Source organism: Vicugna pacos, chromosome 9 (assembly GCF_048564905.1).
Source record: "Vicugna pacos chromosome 9, VicPac4, whole genome shotgun sequence".
Taxonomy (NCBI): domain Eukaryota; kingdom Metazoa; phylum Chordata; class Mammalia; order Artiodactyla; family Camelidae; genus Vicugna; species Vicugna pacos.
The window spans coordinates 75,001,770-75,020,023 of NC_132995.1; the positions used below are offsets into that span (position 1 = coordinate 75,001,770).

Sequence of the window (18,254 nt, forward strand, 5' to 3'; positions counted from 1 at the left end):
AAAATATCAAAAAATGTTAAGGAAAATCAATTCTTAGTTGTGGAAATACGGATATTTGTTATAATACTCTCTGGACTTTTCTGTATATTTTTCAACTTCTTGATTAAAGATCTTAATCTGATTACCAATTTAAAATATTGCATTTGCTACAACTTCAGTATCTGAAAACCGTACCTCAATTCTGAAATCACCATTTTATTCGTCTCACAGCAGCCAATGTAACTGTCTTCCTTGTTTGACAAAATACTCATCTGATGCTTAGAAAGAGATGATTTAAAACCAAACATTTCTCTTTTTAACTGCAAGTTTAAAAACAAACATATATAAACTTATAATATCTATGTTACAATTTGTTTTATGACAAACCCCAAGTTTGAAAAACTGTGTTTGAAAAATTCAATAGAAACAATCTAACACTTACCAATAGGAGAATGTATATGTTCCTTATGAAATATTAACATAATGGAAAAACTACAATAATTAAAATAAACCTGCATCATATAAATTATTACAGAGACATCACATAACATAATATTGAGTGAAAAACAACAGAAACACATGTAGTATTTTCAAAAATCCACTGAACTATATATATACACATATTTCTAGATACATTCATATATGACAATATTTAAAATACAGAGGACACCCATGGATTTCAGAACAGTGGCTACCTCTGAGGAGAGAGGAAGGCAATGGAGAGCTAATGAGGTATATAAATAAGGCTTTATTTCCCTATAAAATTTTAATCTAAAAATATCTGAAGTAGATATCAATATGTTTCCCAGATTTAGCAAATATGCTACATTGGTCTCTATATATATTCCATATGTTGGGAGAAATAGAGAATTTTTTAAATTAGCTGTGAAAAGGGGCAAGGTAAGCACTTACTGACTACTGCCTTCAACCTGTAACTAAATCACACTTTCTGGAAATAGAAAAAATTCACATTTCCAAACCATGTCACCCAGGATCAAGCATGTATTACCACACCACTCTGAGAATCACATATCAATTAATTCTTGACACTGAGTTAAATGGAAGTATCAATTTAAAATGAATACTACCTAATCTGATTACTATCAAATTTCAAAAGCGAACAGGACATTAAAACTCTAAGCAAATAATCAGTATTCTAGGAAAGTAGATACAGCAGAGGGATGAGAACCAAGAATCACACATCCTAGTTTTAATTTTGCCACTAGCTAGCTGGACAAATTATTTACTTCCTTGAGTACATTTCTTTACCAATAAAATGACGATACTAAACCAGATGATTACTAAGGTCCCTTTCAGCTTCATAATTCCACGACAGTTTAAAATTGGTAAGCGTCTACCATCCATCCAAATGTGAAACTAGCCATGACACATTTATCTACCTTTCTCTCATCTCACTTTTATTTTGAACCTATCAATAACAAATTTCTAACACAGGTATACTTACCTTCTTCCTAATCTCCTAATTATAATACGGTCATCTATATAACTCATAGAGAAGCTACTACCATACAAACATTTTAATGTTCTGTGCAATTCTAATAGGTATATGAAAAGTTAAACAACATAGTCAATAGGGAGCTGCAAATTAAAACCACAGGGTGATACCAGTTCATACCCACTAAGATGACTATAATCAAAGTGACAGACAGTAACAAATGTTGGCTAAGATGCAGAGAAACAGAAATCCCCATATATTACTGGTGAGAATGTAAAATGGTGCAGTCACTTTGACAACAGTTTGGAATAAATTTACTCATTTGATTCAGCAATTCTACTTCTGGGTATCTACTCAAGAGAAATATGTGGACGGAGACTTGTACACCAATGTTCATGGCAGCATCATTCATAATAGACCAAAAGCAGAAACAACCCAAATGTCCATCTATTGGTGAATGAATAAATCAAATGTGGCATATCCATATAAAGGAATAATACTCAATAATTAAAAATAAATACTAATATACATCACAATGAATGATCCTCAAAAACAGGAAAAACGCAAAAGACCATATATAGTATAATTTCATTTATATGAAATGTCCAGAAAAGACAAATCTCCAACAGAAAGCAGATTAGTGATTCCCCAGGGGTGAGGGTGAATACAGGAACTAATTATAAATGGGCACAAGGAACTTTTGGAAATGACAGAAGTGTTTGAAAACTGGATCGTGGTAACTGTTCCAAAACTTGTCAATTTACTAAAAATCACTGAAACATTACACTTAAAATGGGTGAATTTTGTGGTATGTAAGTGTTACTTCAATAAAACTATTCTTTGTTTTTAAATTTGGTGCCATTCTTATACATGGTGTCTGAGAGACTGAGAAAGGGTGGAATGGTAGAAAGGGAAGCGCAGGGGAAAAAAGGATTAGAAAAGAGCTGATGACTGAAAGTAGACATGTAAAGGTAAACAAACAGAAGGTAACAAAGCAACAACAAAATGATCTCTAATAAAGCACTTTGGTAAACTTTTCCTTGTCACACATACTTACTGGCATCTGGGACATAATTTTTTCCAAACTTCTCAGTTCCACCCTTGAACTTTCTATCTCTTGCTGACACAAATCCAGTCGCTCATTCTGTGTTGCAATACGAACCTTTAATTCTCGATTTTCATTCATTAGAGAAAATTTTTCTCTAAGTACTTCATCCTTGTCCTCTAACTCACTCTCTAGCTTCAGAATATTTTGTCTAGATTCAGTTAGTTGCGCCATGACTTCGGAATTTTTCACTGCCATGATCCTTAATTTTTCTTTTCCATTATTATTTTCTTCTTTTAACTGCCTAAGAAACAAAAATGAAAATATACATTCATTTTCAATAATCATATTTAGTTAATCTCACTTTTAAGATATTTTAAGGCTTAATTCTGAAATAATAATACTTGCTCACATTTACTAAGTGCCTACTTTCTGCATGCTAGGTACTCACAACTTAATGTGGTTGGCACTACTGTTATACCCTGCTCATAGATGAAGAAAATGAAGCAAAGAAAGGTTACAAAACTTGCCCAGTGTCTCATAGTAAGTAGTTGGGCAGAATAACCCCACTATCTTGGAAGCATTTCTGCTCCCTTTGTATGACAGGAAAGCTAACTCCAAAATCCTGACACAGTTTGCAATACAAAGAAGTTTCAGATAGTATAAGGAAAAATCATGAATTATTAGCCACAATTCTAAAAGACAGAGTCTAATTAACAATTAACAGATTACAAGGCAGTAATATTTTTTAATATCTATGTGTATCTATAAAAACATGTCACACATTTGAACAATCTAATGTTTAGAACTGTTATTGTATTTTATCAGTTCCTCTTTTCACATTTTTAACATCCTTGAAATGAGAAGGTTGTATTAGTGATTCTTGATGACATTAAGAATACATATTTTACTAACTAGCTAATGCGGTCACACTAAAAGGACATCGTGTCTGTGCTAATATTTTCTAAATATACTTAAAGCAAATATGTTGATATTACTTATATTTACAAGTATATTAATATCAACACCATGCTTCATTCATTTAAAATCCTAACTTTATATATAGAAAACAATTTCAGTTACAATGCCTATATCTTTCTATAAAATTTAAGGCCATAATTACAGTATTCAAAATATTCTATTTTAAAATGTTTCAGCTTTTCTCTATTTCCACACAAAAATCCTTTTCTACAACAGGATACTGTACCTTAATTTCTCTTTCAGAATTTCAAGTTCACTTTTATATAGACCACACTTTTCCTGTAGCCTTTTATTTTCTTTTTCACAGTTAATTAGATTTTTCTCTAATATTTCTTCTTCAGCTTGAACCTAAAACAATAATTTGTTTTAAGTGGACACACTAATGTGGTCATAAGTTGTAGGTGTTTCAAACTAAAATGTAGTGATTTCAGAAATAAGTAAGAGAGCGGAGTAAGTGTTCCACAAGTTTAAGTCCCCAGCCTTGTAGTGAAAGGAGCAAAGTGAACTTCCTAGGCAGTAACAAAGGACAAGGAGGAGGATGCTACTACCTGTCCAGAAAAGGTTAAGAACCTTCAACAGAGGGACAATGGCACGACTACCTGAAAGCAGAAGTGCTCTGGCATCATGTGGACAAGGCAAGCAACTCACGTAAAGATGCTGTACAAGTTACTACAGAATAATGTGACTTTAGTGCAAATGTTTCAGAGAGGTAATTTTTGAATTTTAGCCACAGAACACCCCAGTTAAATCGCAGCCCCAAATTTAAAATAGATAAAAGTCAAGCACCCAGGTTTGAGTAGGGGGAGGGGAGGACTGGACAGATCTGCCCCACTTCCATTGTTGTATCTATCTAACTACAGGTCTCTGCTGAGCAGTTTGAAACTCATAATTCTAAGGAGAAGTATAAAAAAATCATCTCTTACATTTTCCTCTCTTTCCTCTTTGAAGTCCTCCCTCTCCCAGAGGATGTTCCCCCACTAGGTACTCTATCCTACCTCCCCCTCCAGATTACCCTAGGAAGAAATCCCTTCTACAGTATTTCATTCCCACAGGGGTCTTTTCCAAGCCTTTCAAAATAGTGACCTTACTAATTTCACACTTCAGATTTCCGTATCTAATGGGCTCTTGATTTTATTTTAAACAATAATATTTCTTTCCTCTACGTTTCCTTGAACAGAATTTATAAATATTAGTTAAGGACATAAAGAATTTATCTGAATAACATTTTGAACATCCAACATGTGGCCTCCCTCGAAACAGGGTTATTAACTCGTATTACTTGAAGATACTCAATGAATGTAGTTAAGCCACTATAAGGCTACATAATCTACTCTGCCTTCATTTTCACTGAGGTGATGGGAACAAATTTCTTGCTTTTACGTCTGCAGCTCCAGGCTCTGCTCATTCACCCCACCTTTCTCTGTACTTTTTTCCTTCTCTTATCTTCTTTTCCTTATTTGGATAAAAAGTTTCAGCTCATTATAAGAAAATTGTGATTATACCTAATAGTTATAAATTCTTTGTTTTAATGATTTTATTATGAATGAGATCATAAAAATTACTCCCTGCTTTAACGATAAAGATATTCTACTGATGTCTATTTTTATTTTCAGAATATGAACAGTAATACAAAACACTGAATTTGCACAACTTCCTCCTACCTTTTCTAGTTTCTCAGCCACTTTTTCTTTATAATGTTGGAAAGCTTTACTCAGCTCTTCAGCATTATATAGTGCTTCATTCCTTTGTCGTTCAGCTCTAAAATTCAAAAAGGGATAATCAATAAAAAAGTAAAGAATGCTCTGCACTTGTATACTTAAGTTTCAAAGTAACCTGTATTGTAAGGAGTAACTAGAGAAGCAGATTTCTCTGTGCTAAAAAAGAGTATAAGTACAGGATCTCGTGGTGGCTCACAGCAAAAGAGAACGTGACAGTGAATGTATGTATGTTCATGTATAACTGAAACATTGTCTCTACACTGGAATTTGACACAACATTGTAAAATGACCACACCTCAATTTAAAAAAATGTTTAAAAAAAATAAAAATAAAACATCAAGTAGCTTAAAAAAAAGAGTACAAGGCTTACAAATGGCAAAATGAAGATTAGACTACAATAATCTCCCCACTCTAACAATATGAAAAATAAAATATAACACAGAACACTTACAAACACAAACTTGGAAACATACATACATTCTGTTGGTAATTTTTTCTCTGTCTGTAAAAAACAATTAGGGATGTAGCCTGAGGCTATTTAATAAATTTTCAAAGATCAGGTATTACAGAATTAGTCCACTGTCTAGTATATTAAAAATACTCAGTTAATTCTGTGATCTTTGCAAAGGCCAATTAAATTTTCAAAAAGGTATTTCAACAGTAACTTCTATTAATACAAGATATAAAATCTGAACAACAAAATCCAACCAGTACCAAGCACTGTCTTAGCCCATCAACGCTGTCGCACCTCATAGCTGACCCGGACCTTTCCTCGTACTTCTCACACTGAATTGAGACTACTAGGCTGGAACTTGATCAGCTTCATACTCACACCTAAAAACTTTTCTATATTCAAACCTATTTTCATCAATTCCTTTGAAGTTAGTGATTCTCCTCTTATTCAAGGTGAATTCCTTTATCTATACTCTGGACCTTAGCTCTTCCCTTTCAGGAACTTATTCTATCTTCTATATCCTTAGTCTCCTCTCTATTAGCTTACAAACTCAAGTGAAAGTATCTCTTACTTCCTGAATATATGTGGTTCTTAAGTTTGGATAGCAACTGTGGATATAAGAGATGTCTACTTGGTTCCAAGTTTCAGATAAAAAAATAGAGTTTAAACAATAAGGGATTTATTTGAAAATCTAAGAGAATATATTCCATTCCTTAGCTGGCAGAGCTAGAATTCAGAGAACCTGCATTGCTCACTTAAACAGACAAAAATCTCAACAGATATATTGCTTTCCTCTGCCATCCATCCTTTCAAGCTAAGCCTATCCACTTCACACGTACCTACACTTTCTCACCACCAATTTTTTCAAAAAGGTCATGATATTTTCAGCCACACAGAAAAGAATGGATAAATATATCCAGGTACTAGCAACCCAACTTTCATGAATCTTAAGTCTTTGCTATTTTTGTTTCATGTAGCCTTCTTTATTTTAGGTAAATAAAACATTACAAACATTACAGAGTTGCGGTCCTTGTGTGTTCTCCTCCAAATCCCATTCCCCTGACTTCTTCCACAGAGGTAACCCTAGTCTGACTTCGTTTTTTAATTACCCTACATTTTGTACATTCACATGTTAACCTAAAAATCCACAAATAGTACATCATAGTTTATCTATTTTAATACAAATACTGTTTTCACGTTTTTTAACATCTCTAAAACTGATACATATTTTATGACTGATAGTATGTCATAGTTTCATGGTGATATTTTTTCTTAGTGATTATTAAAATAACAATGCATCTTAAAATCTGTGGAATCTTACATTCAATGAAATATCGTAGCCTTTTTTCCATGTTTTACACTTTATATGAATGGCACTACACTGTATACATCCTTCTGCAGAACTCTTTTGTTTGTTATCAGTATGTTCACCCATGTGACTATGGTTCAGTTTTTAAAATCGACTATATACTATTCTGTTGTATAAATACGATCATTTGCCTTCTTTTTCTAAGTTGATAGACATTGAGGTTGCTTCCAGCTAATACAAACAACACTGCAATGAACATTCCCGTGCACAGTTCCTGGGCAATACGTGCAAGAGTTTCTTTAAGACAAATAACTACCAGCTGAACTGCTAGACATTTTCCAAAAGGTATTTCAAAGTTGAAGGTACTAAGAAAGTGCACCTTCCATTTTATTAAATCCTTTAAAAAAATCAGTACAGCAATTATAACAATTTACTCTCCCAACCAGAAATGTGTATGAGTTTGTTGCATCACATCTTCACCCACATTTAGATTGAAGCAGTATAGAAAAACAATAAAATAGTAACCTAATTAAGCTTCCCAACAATCTGTAATAAAGGCCGTTCCCCAAAAATGAGCCACTGAGAGGTTAAGTAACTTGGCCAAGATCTCACAGGTTATAGGGAATGGAATCTGTTTCCAAAATCTTTCTAGCTAACTGCTCTGCACTACTACCTTGGGCATGGATTTCAATCCAGGGGGCCCTAGCGCCACAGTGTTTGGGTTCAAATTCTACCTTTACCACCTTCTAACTGATGACCTTAACTTCTCTCTAATTCAGTTTCTTCAGCTATAAAATGAGTATATTAGTGATCTCATGTGCTTGAGGAATAAAGTTATAAACCTAAAGCATTTAGAAAAATGTTTACACACAAGAAATGCTCATTAGGGTATTATAACTATCATCAAATTAAAAACTTTTGTCAACCTAATGATGACTGTAGCTTTACAACCTCACTGAAGTTTTAATTTGCATTTCTGATGACAGCAAGATTAAGCAACTTTCATGTTTCATTGGCCATTTGAGTTTCCTGTCCTTTACCTCTTCAGATTCTCTGTCTTCTGTTACTGGATTTTCCCCTGCTTTTCTCATTGATTCATGCGAGTTCTTTACAAATTCTGGATACTAATCTTTGTGAACTATATTATTTGCAGGTATTCTCCCAAGCATCTGACTTGTCTTTTTTACATCTTAATTGATGTGTTTTATACAACAGAGGCTTTTATTTTAATGAACTTAAAATTAAGCACACTTTCCCTGTATAATATTTATGCCTTCTGACTCTCATTTTAAAACATTCTTCCCCATCATGAAAGAACCTAGAAACTATTCCCCTGTATTTTCTCTTAAAAGTTTTACCTTCACAATTGGGCCTTTAATGCATCTGTAATTTTTTTTTAAATGCAGGTACAGTATGAGGCAAAAAAAATCTAATTTTTTAATCAATAATCAATTCTCCCAGCATCACTTTTTGAACTTAAAAAAAAAATTTTAAATCAGTACACCCTTAATGTGGATTCACCACTTTTTGACACTTTGCCACCATTGCCTTTTATCTCTCACTTGATTTTTTTGCACTAAACTGTATGCTAGAGTAATTACTTTACCCCTAAATACTTTAGCACATTATCTCCTAAGAATATGAATGTTGTTTCATATAACCACAAGTATCTACCAAACATACGAAATCTAAAATTGATACAGTATCACTGTCTAATACAAAATTCCCATATAAATTTTATCAATTATCCCAATAATTCCTTTATGGAATTTTCTTTCTTCTGATCCAGGATCACACACTGCTTCTAGTTATCAAGTCTCGTTAAGTCTCTTTAATCTGGAACATCTTCTCAGTTTTTCTTAGTCTTTCATGACACTGACAATTGTAAAGAATAAACAGTTGTTTTACAGAAGATCAACCTGAGCTTGTCTGATGTTTCCTCATGATTAGATTCAAGCTATTCATTCTTGAGAGGCATAGCACATAAACGGTGCTGTGCCCTTTTCATTGTATCACATATGAAACATATAATGTCAGTTCGTCCAGCACCTTAATTACTGATTCTTCCATCCTTTGCCCTGATTCGTAATGGCACCTGTTACATACCAAATTTCCACTGTATGTGTGCTTGCTTTAGAGTCTCTGTTCTGTATCACTGATCTTCTTATTGCTGTAACTGTATCATACTGACTTAATTAGCATAACTTTCTAAGTCTTGGTATCTATAGGCATGTTCTCCCCCTTGGTCCACAGCTTCAAAATTGCCTTGTTTGTTCCTGGACCTGGGTTCCATATGCTTTTTAGGGTCAGTTCATTAAGTTCTACCAAAAATTCTATTGGGATATTGATTGGAAATATACTGAATGTATAAATTATTTTAGGAAAAAATGACACCTTTATATTAGGTTCCCATCCAGAAAAATGGTATATACCTTATTAGTTAGATCTTAAGACTTTCAATAAACCTTTATGACTTTCTCCATTGCACTATGTCTTTTTATTCTGATGTTTTGACATCTGGGGCCTTACTGACCCTAGGAAAACTGGCACTCCCAAGGCTAGCCAATTCTCAGAGACAGTAAACTCCTCACCTGGGCATGCACCTTTCACGTGCAAACTAAGTAATCCAGAGCCCACTCCCCGTTCCTCTATCTGGCTCTTACGCTCTGGGCCAAAATTCCTCATCACCCTCAGACCAGGTACCAGACAACTCAGGACAGTCTTACACTTCAGCCCACTGAGAGTATTCACACTAACCAATCCAAAGGCTGCTTACCCTACCTCAACCATTTCTTCCCACAGAAACCACAGTAAAATCTCTTTTCATGTTTTCCTCAACTCTCTCTGCCTCCTAATCAACCCTGATACTTCTCTGTATGGTCTACATGACATGTCATGTCTCCTACTTCTAGAAATCTGTGAGTATAAACGCTTCTTTCATGACAGCATTTTCCATGTCTGCATGTCTTTCCAGATCTGATGAAAACACATCCTGAGAACATTTTTAAAACTCCAGTAAGAGTGTACAAATCTTCTGTAGGTTTTTTCATATTTAACCTACAGTTTTTACTTTAATTTTTTATTGAGTAAAGTGCTCAAGTCTGAGGTGAATGAATCTGTATATATGTATATACCAACATAACTACTATCCAGATCAAATATAGAATATTTCCAGCACCCAAAAGGCTCCCTGTACACCCTCTCAGCCAATACTCTTTACCTAAAAAGGTACGCACCATTTGTATTTTTAATACCATATATTAATTTTGCCTATTCTTGAGTTCTTAAGAAAATACACAGGATTCTTTTACATCTGGTTTCCTTTGCTTAACATTGTATCTGTGACATTCATCCCTATTGTTAAATACCTATAGTCGCTCTTGTTCACTGATGCCTATACTTCATAATGTGAATAGAATATTATTTATTGATTGATTCTATTGTTGATGAACACTTAGCTATTATGAATAAAACGACTTTGAGCATCCTTGCACATGTCCTTTGACAGATGCAGGCCTTCATTTCTGTTACTTATGTTTAGCTTTAGTAGATACTGGCGAACAGTTTCCCAAAGTGGTTCTATCAATTTATACTCCTACTGGAAATGTATTAGAATTCCAGCTGCTCCACAACATTCAAAACTTGACACTATGAGTCTTTCATTTTAGCCACTGTGGCCCATAATGGGACTGTTTCCTTTTGTCATCATCATCTTAATTATTTCACTTTCTTGTGGACAAGTTTCTGACTATTGACTCAGTATCTTTACAGGCTAGACATCTAGTAAAGTATTCAATTTATTCTCAAGTTAGTTTTGTTAAACTTTATTTTGTTGGAAAATAATTTAGTCTAAGTTTTCAAATGTATTATGCTGAAATGGTTCATAGTATTTGGCCTTTTTTCTTAAATCACAGCTAAATCTGTAACTTAGGAGTCCCTTTTCAATTCCAATATTGTTTTTTGTGTCTTTTCTCCTGGATTAACCTTGTCTGATGCCCATTATCTTGGTCACTATGAAAAGAACCAGATTTAGGCCTTGGGGATTCTCTATTGTTTCTTTGCTTTCTATTTATCATTTCACCCTTAAATATTTATTATTTAATTACTTATATTTTTCTTTTGAGGTTTTTTCTTTTATGTCTTTTTCCTGACTATATAAATTGCATGTTTTAGCTTATTCATATATTAATTTTAATATATGCACAGGAGGCTTAGTTTTTCCCTTAAGAATATCACAAGCTGTGATATGCAATATTTTTTACATCACTGCTTCAGGTTTTCTAATTTTCATCATAATTCACATTATTATAATGTAAAATCTCATTAAACTAAGAAACTTATAATCTCTACTAGTTTAAAAGTTAACTGATATTCGGAGTTAATGGTTATACGGTCAAGGCTACCTATAAAACTTTATCTTAGGGCATGGTTTATACAAAATAGGTATTTTGGCATTACTTATATATTCCTAAAGGAGACCCAACCACACTTACGAATTTTATTTAATTTCAGAAGTAAGTAAATACCGTTACACTGATAAACATTACCACGCTTTAAGGAATTAATACCAATTCAAAATACCAATAACATAAAGTTCACATGTGAAAATTTTGACGGAAATTTTTTTTTAATTATTGGACAAAAAAAAAAGAACACTAAATTATCCTACTGCCAGATTTCTAAAAATTTTCCACTTCAAAAACCAGGTAGAATTTTAAATAGGCATTATATATTTCCCCCCTATAAAAACAATTATTTGCTTTAAAAACGCATACCTCTTTCCTTGTTTACTTTGTTCAAGTAAGTCTACCTTCAACTTTATACATTCCTGTTGGCATTTCTGCAAACTCTGTTCCTTTTCAATCACCATTTTCTGACTCTGCTCCAATTTATCTTCTGCCTCTCTATAAAACAGATTTTTTTAAAGGCTGTTGAAGAGATTATTCCAGGTATGCAAGAATAGTTCAACTTCAGGAATTCTATTCCCTAAATCACTCAGTTAAGAGAAATAAATACTTAACAAGAGATAGAAAAAAGGCATATTCATTACTTGTCAACTATGGGTTTTTATAAGGAATAAAAGGATACTTCTATCAAATGATTAATGTATCTGAAATAAAAGCTTATATCCTATTTAATGATCAGATACTAGAAGCATTATCATATCATATCATCTTAGTCTTTTTTAGCCCCCATTTTACTACATGTATCCTGCAGCCAAGAGGAAGTATGATGGACCAAAAATAGATTCAACAAGTTCTAAGACAGTATACAGACCACTACAGATTTATTGGGGTGGCGGACAAAATTTAATAAGATACGTCAAAGAGTAGGAAATAAAAATTTTAAAGCTATAAAAAGTCTGTTTACCTCAAAACTTTATCTTGGGCTGAAACTTCTGCTTCCAAATTTATGATCTGTTCTTCTAAGATTGGCACATTGGCTGCCTGTTGTTCAGCAGATTCAAGCATAGAAACCTAGAACAAAAACAACTTCTAGAGTACTTTCCTCACAAAATAAATTAATCTGCTTGGTCTTTAGTTTTCTACCCTCTGACAGGGGGTTCTACTCCTCAGCTGTTGAGTTGTGAAACGCATCCTGTCTATTGATTTACATGGGCATGTCATCATCACAATCCAGTCTCAGCAAGAGAAACAAAATATTTTTCCCAGAAAGAAGTTTTAAAATGTAGAAATGCAACAACCACCAAAAATTAGAATACTGAATGTAGCGTGCAATTAAATGCCTGAAAAAATTCTTTGTGATTTGATCATTCTAGAAATCTATCCCAGAAATAATCCCAAACACCAAAAAAGCTTTATGTCACTGCAGCACCTTTTCTCCTTCAGCTCAGTTGTTTTGTTTGAAAAATACACACACACACAAATAAAAAGCTCCCATTTTAAAACAGTCTATCTATAAAAGCAAATAGTGAAAGCCTTACCATGACCTTCTAATCCTTCCTGAAGTTATCAACAGCATCGTGAAGCATAGTCCTGTCCTTAGATGTCATATGTATGTATAGCTATACACACACAAGCACAAATATATAGACACGTGTGCTCATTTCATAAAAAACAATTATTATATTTGTATATGTTTGTATGTGTGCGCTGCTCTTTAATGCTTTTCTGCCACTAAATACATTAGGTAAGTTTTTGAGTAATGACTGTGCAGACACCACTGTAAGTGCCTTTACACATATTGTACCACTTAAACCTAACAATGGTACATAAAAGTCAACTTTGCATTTTGTACTGATATATTTGCCTAAAAAACAAAAAGCTTTGTAGCAATCCATTGCACAGATATATATATTATTTATTTTATTGTGCCTCTATTATTGGACATTTTGGTTTCTTCTAATTTTTTGTATCATACAGCAAAATATAGGAAACCACTTAAACAGGGGTATTATTAATTAAATTATGGTTATACTCACATAAGTAAACATTATGCTACCATAAAAAATTGACAGTTGTAAAAGCTAAGTAAGTACATCAGAAAATGCTTTGACTACGTAAGAAGTAAAACACAGGAAAAAAGAAAACTATTCAAACAGTCTGGATTCAACTATGTATAAACCAATTAGGTAGTTCCTAGATGGTGGAAACTGGTTATTTTTCTCCCTTTTCTTTTTTCTATTCTAAGTTTTCAATATGAAAATTTATTATTTCAAAGGGGAAAATAAGCAAGCTATATTTCCTTTCTACAAGAAGTAAAACCATACAAATTGGTAATCTTTAAATGTTTAGAAACCATGACTTATCTAAATGCATAAACTACACAAGTTCTCCTACTTTTCAGATATTAAATTCACATAAAACTGATTCTATAACATGTTGATACTATATTATCATAATAAAAATGATTATGCATAACACACTAAGGCAATACAATGAACATTTTTCCAATTATAAATCCTAAAATGATTAGAATTATTTTCTGTTGGCATAGTCACCACTTCAAGAAACATACTTTTGCTCTTGACTGAGTTAATTCAAAGTGAACAGATTCTATTTTAGTCATTAAAGAATGATTCTGTGAGACCAAACAAGCATTCTGTTGCCTAAGTTTATTAAGTTTCTCTCGAAGACTTTTGATCTCCTGATCCACAGAGGCAGAAGATGAAAAAGACATCTGAAAAATGAAAAAGAACAATCTATTTTAGATTATTTCAGTAGGTATTACATGTCATTAATGGAAATAATGAACAATTATCAATAAAATGATTAAGCAGTTTGGAAAACTGAATTAAGACATTTAGTCAGTATTGGTGGGGATACGTGAGACAATCAGGACTCTCTCCTCCACTGCTGGTGAACATGTGCATAACTAAGCACAGCTTGGAAAACAGTGGTACACTTTCGAAAAGTTCTTGATGTCATCCAGCAAAGCCGAACATGCTACAACTCAACAATATTACCCCTGGGTATAAATCTGGTAGAAGCTTTTGCACCTGAAGATTAAAGATGTAAAAACAATAAAATCCCAAATGTCCACCAAAAACAAAATGGATAAATTATTCTTTAACTGTACATATATTTCTATTATATTCTTGTGAATATACATTTTAAATTATTTTAATTTTCATGAGTTGAGGTTTTCAAAATGATTTCAATTTTATTTTTTGAATAAGTTATATACTTATGCAATTAAAAAGTCAGAACTATATAAAAGAGTACATACAGAAGGATCATTCCCATCTTTAGTAGACAGGCAACCATCTTTACAAGTTTCATGTTTATGAATTTTTCTATAACAGACAGCAAAAAGTAGTAAACTCCTGAAATAGGAGAGTTATTGAAGGTGTTAATCTAGACTTCTAGTGTTTCCACCTGCATATACAAGCAACACAAATTACTCAGTCCCCACAGCTCCTTATGCAAAAACCAACATAGTACATACGGTGCTCTGCATCTTACATTTTTCACTTAAAAAATTTATTCTGGAAATCTCTTAACAATCAATTTAGTGAGAAATTCCTATTCTTTTTTTTTAACCCCCTCAGCTACAATTTCCACTGCATGTTTGTTCGTCCAGTATTACTAGACACTTGAGCTATTTCTAGTCTTCTGTTATGAAAAACAATGCCTTATTCTGAACTTGTGCAGGTGTACCTGTATAAGGTAGTTTTCCAGAAAAGGGATTTCCAAGTTAAGGGTAAATGCATTTGTGATTCTGGTAAATTTTACCAAATGCCTCTCCATAAGGGTTGTATTACTTTGCATTTCTATCAGCAATGTATGAGACTGCCTATTTCCCTCTAATAGCGCCAACAAATAGCGTCAAATATCTGGATGTTTAATAATTTGGTAGTGAATTTCTCTTATTATGACTGAGACTGAACACCCTTTTATTTGTTTGAAGATCATTTTAATTTCCTTTTCCATTCACGTCTTTTGCCCATATTTCCACTGCATTGTTGATCATTCCTTCTTTCTAGGAGCTCTTTATATATTAAAGAGATTAACTCTTTGTCTTTAATAGGGACCAATATTTTGTCCCCTCCAATTTGTCATATGTCTTTTGATTTTGCTTATGGTAAAATTCAGTGATTTCAACGAAGGCATATATATAATAAAAACAATCAGCAATTCAGAATAGATACCACATTTCCCAAAGTTACATAATCCTTGTAGACATGGAATTTGAATTTATTTTCTAAAATGTAGGCTCAGATAGCTTCATCAAGCAGCTTCCTTAAAAAAGAAAATCTCAGTTGTTGGCTTTCTGAAGAGGGAAGAGCAAATTTTTATCAAAAAAGATTACAGTGTGCATATGCAACCATATGTATATATGCATGCTGGCAGAGGAGTAATAAAAAAGAAGAGAATGGAAAAGGAGATAAAAGGGTTGAGTAAGGAAGAAGAGTACACACAGGGAGATAGATAATATGACTAAATAAAAAAGAGGGAGAGAGAGTGAGTTCCAGATCAGGAAAGACATCTAACATCATCCACAAAATTTAGAGATAATGAAAGGAGCACCAGATCCAGGCTAACCAGTAAGTATACTGTAACGACTTAATAAATACTGATTATCTATTACGTGTGTGGTACAGTGCTATAATCAAGAGGGTTACAATTTACTTAAGAAAACAAGATACTTAACTGCAAAAAGGTAATAAATATATAAGCTTAAAAATAGGATAGTACACCAAAATAACTACTCTCTAACTTGTTAGGACAGAACAAGAACCACTATATTTAAATTCCGAGTCTTGAGCACTATAGTAAAAGACTATGGAAAACATGAATAAGTTATTTGAAGAAAAAACTCAAAGAGAAAGTATTTCAAGTAGACGGGTCTAAAACTAAAACTCTTTTAAGTAAACAGAGCTAAAAACAATAACCTTATCTCTTGGCTTCTTTTGAAAATCAGTACCCGCATTGGGCATCTTACAAACTTTTTTATAAGGTGAGTAATTCAAAAATCCAAGCTGGCTAGGCTGAGAAAGATCTTCCAGAATAAGCCTTTCACACCTTGAGCGATTAGAGGCATAATCCGAATTTTCACTTGGACTAACACTAGAAAAAAAAGAAAAATACATTTCAGTTATTCGATACTTAAGTATTCACTCTAAATTTCTATATATTAACTTAAAAAAAACAAAGGGAAGAACTTGAAATGCTGCTGGAAATCAGATGCCACAAATGAACTTAAGGTATTTCATAACTTTAAAATAAACCATAATTAGTTTTAAACTAGCAATCTATGTATTTCTAGAGCCTCTATGCTAAGGTAACTTAAGTTTCAAACAACAGTCATAATAATAAAAGATTAACTAAGCACAAACTTGTATTTTATATGCTGAGTCCCAATATATTAAAGGTCTTAATATGTAAGTGTTTCTCTAATAGTTCTACTTTTTCCCTAAACCAAGAGTTATATTCAAAATTATAGAACATTGTTTCCTATTCCAGACACATCAGAAACATAGTATTTAATAATGAAATTCATACATTTTACATTCATAAATTAATGTCATAGTCAGAATTCCATATGTAATTTTACTTAACTCACCTGGATAACTCTTCTCCTAAACTCTGTAAGCTCCATTCTGTTATCTTCAGTTCATGTCTTAAGGAAGCAACATTTGCACGCAAACTTTCTTCTTCATTGTCTTTATTATAGTAGTCTGATGAACTAGATTCCATTTCTTTAAAAAAGAAGTGAATTTCTCGTACCCTGCCTGAAAGAATCTGTGGTGTCAGTCAAAATACTCTCACACTAATAAAATTTAACTCATCATTTTTCTATTTCAAATGTCATTAAATCTTTCATGGTAATTTAAAACAAAACCCCCAGCAACAATCAACTTCTCTGCAGTGTAAAGCCATAATGGAAAATTCAATAGCATTTCAATGAATCCATTTTTCATTATAGCCAGGGTATAGTTACTATAGTTCCCCTTTACTAAGCACCTTTAATCCTTCTAACAATTGTGTAACTAAGTATTTTCATCCCATATTAAAGATGAAGAAACTAAGAATGAGACAAACTAAATAACTTGTTCAAGGTTACACAAACGGTAAACGGTAGAACCAAGACCTGAACCTAAGTCATCAAGATCCAAAGACCCTTTAACTGTCACGCTGCATTTTCCTTATTACAGACTAACTTCAATATGAAGTGTCTGAACTTACACAATCACGTTACAAGCTCTGAACGTCTAACAAAATTGGTATCATTAAAATCATTCGTATTTTCTTAAAGATAATTTATATCAGATAAAAGTTATCCTGATCTCCCATTCACTATGCTTATAAAATTTAAAAATCATACACACTCACATCACAACCACAGAGATCAAAATGACATTAGCAGAATTGTTAACTCACAGAAATATATGAGGCTTTAAAGCTTTTATTTCTTCAACTGATGGGTATCTTTAGGGTTGTGAAATTCTCTAAGTACCTTTGTACACAAAAATCATGATAAAGGACCACATTCTATTAGTAATAACAAATATATAATTATTATATATTAAGACACATATTATTAATAATACAATTAAAATGAAGGCTTTGTAATCTCTACTACACCTTTCTGCATATCTTAAAATTACATTCCTCTTTCAGTTCCCATTTACCTTTATCATTGTAGTATCTCTTTCATCACCCTTCTAGAATGCTGACAGCATCTCAAACTCCAAAAGGTTAGGAGTCCTGTGTATTTTGTTCAGGACTGTAAAGCACTTAAGAAAAACTCAATATTTTCCTCGAATATGATGGTTACTAAACTGCGCTTCCTTCTCCTCACGCAGCTAAAATAACATGACAAATTTATTCCTCACTCAAAATGTAGAG

At 32.8% G+C, this 18,254-nt stretch overlaps 1 protein-coding gene across 11 annotated transcripts in view; it reads right to left on the reverse strand.

The window, feature by feature from the left end:
- CCDC18 (coiled-coil domain containing 18) overlaps window positions 1-18,254 on the reverse strand; it is a 101,363-nt gene that overhangs the window by 81,479 nt on the left and 1,630 nt on the right. For 4 of the 11 annotated variants that reach the window (XM_072968200.1, XM_072968199.1, XM_072968205.1 and 1 more), the window contains 9 exons: window positions 16,969-17,137; window positions 16,298-16,472; window positions 13,921-14,082; window positions 12,313-12,419; window positions 11,718-11,846; window positions 5,123-5,219; window positions 3,688-3,809; window positions 2,493-2,784; window positions 175-299 (listed from right to left, as the gene is read on the reverse strand). In XM_072968200.1, coding sequence (XP_072824301.1) covers window positions 175-299; window positions 2,493-2,784; window positions 3,688-3,809; window positions 5,123-5,219; window positions 11,718-11,846; window positions 12,313-12,419; window positions 13,921-14,082; window positions 16,298-16,472; window positions 16,969-17,102 — 1,343 coding nt within the window. In that variant the 5' untranslated portion in view covers window positions 17,103-17,137. Of the gene's footprint in view, window positions 1-174; window positions 300-2,492; window positions 2,785-3,687; window positions 3,810-5,122; window positions 5,220-11,717; window positions 11,847-12,312; window positions 12,420-13,920; window positions 14,083-16,297; window positions 16,473-16,968; window positions 17,138-17,786; window positions 17,863-17,990; window positions 18,004-18,254 lie in introns of those variants that run through there. The other 7 variants (XR_012076021.1, XM_072968208.1, XM_072968203.1 and 4 more) reach the window with 5 other exon arrangements.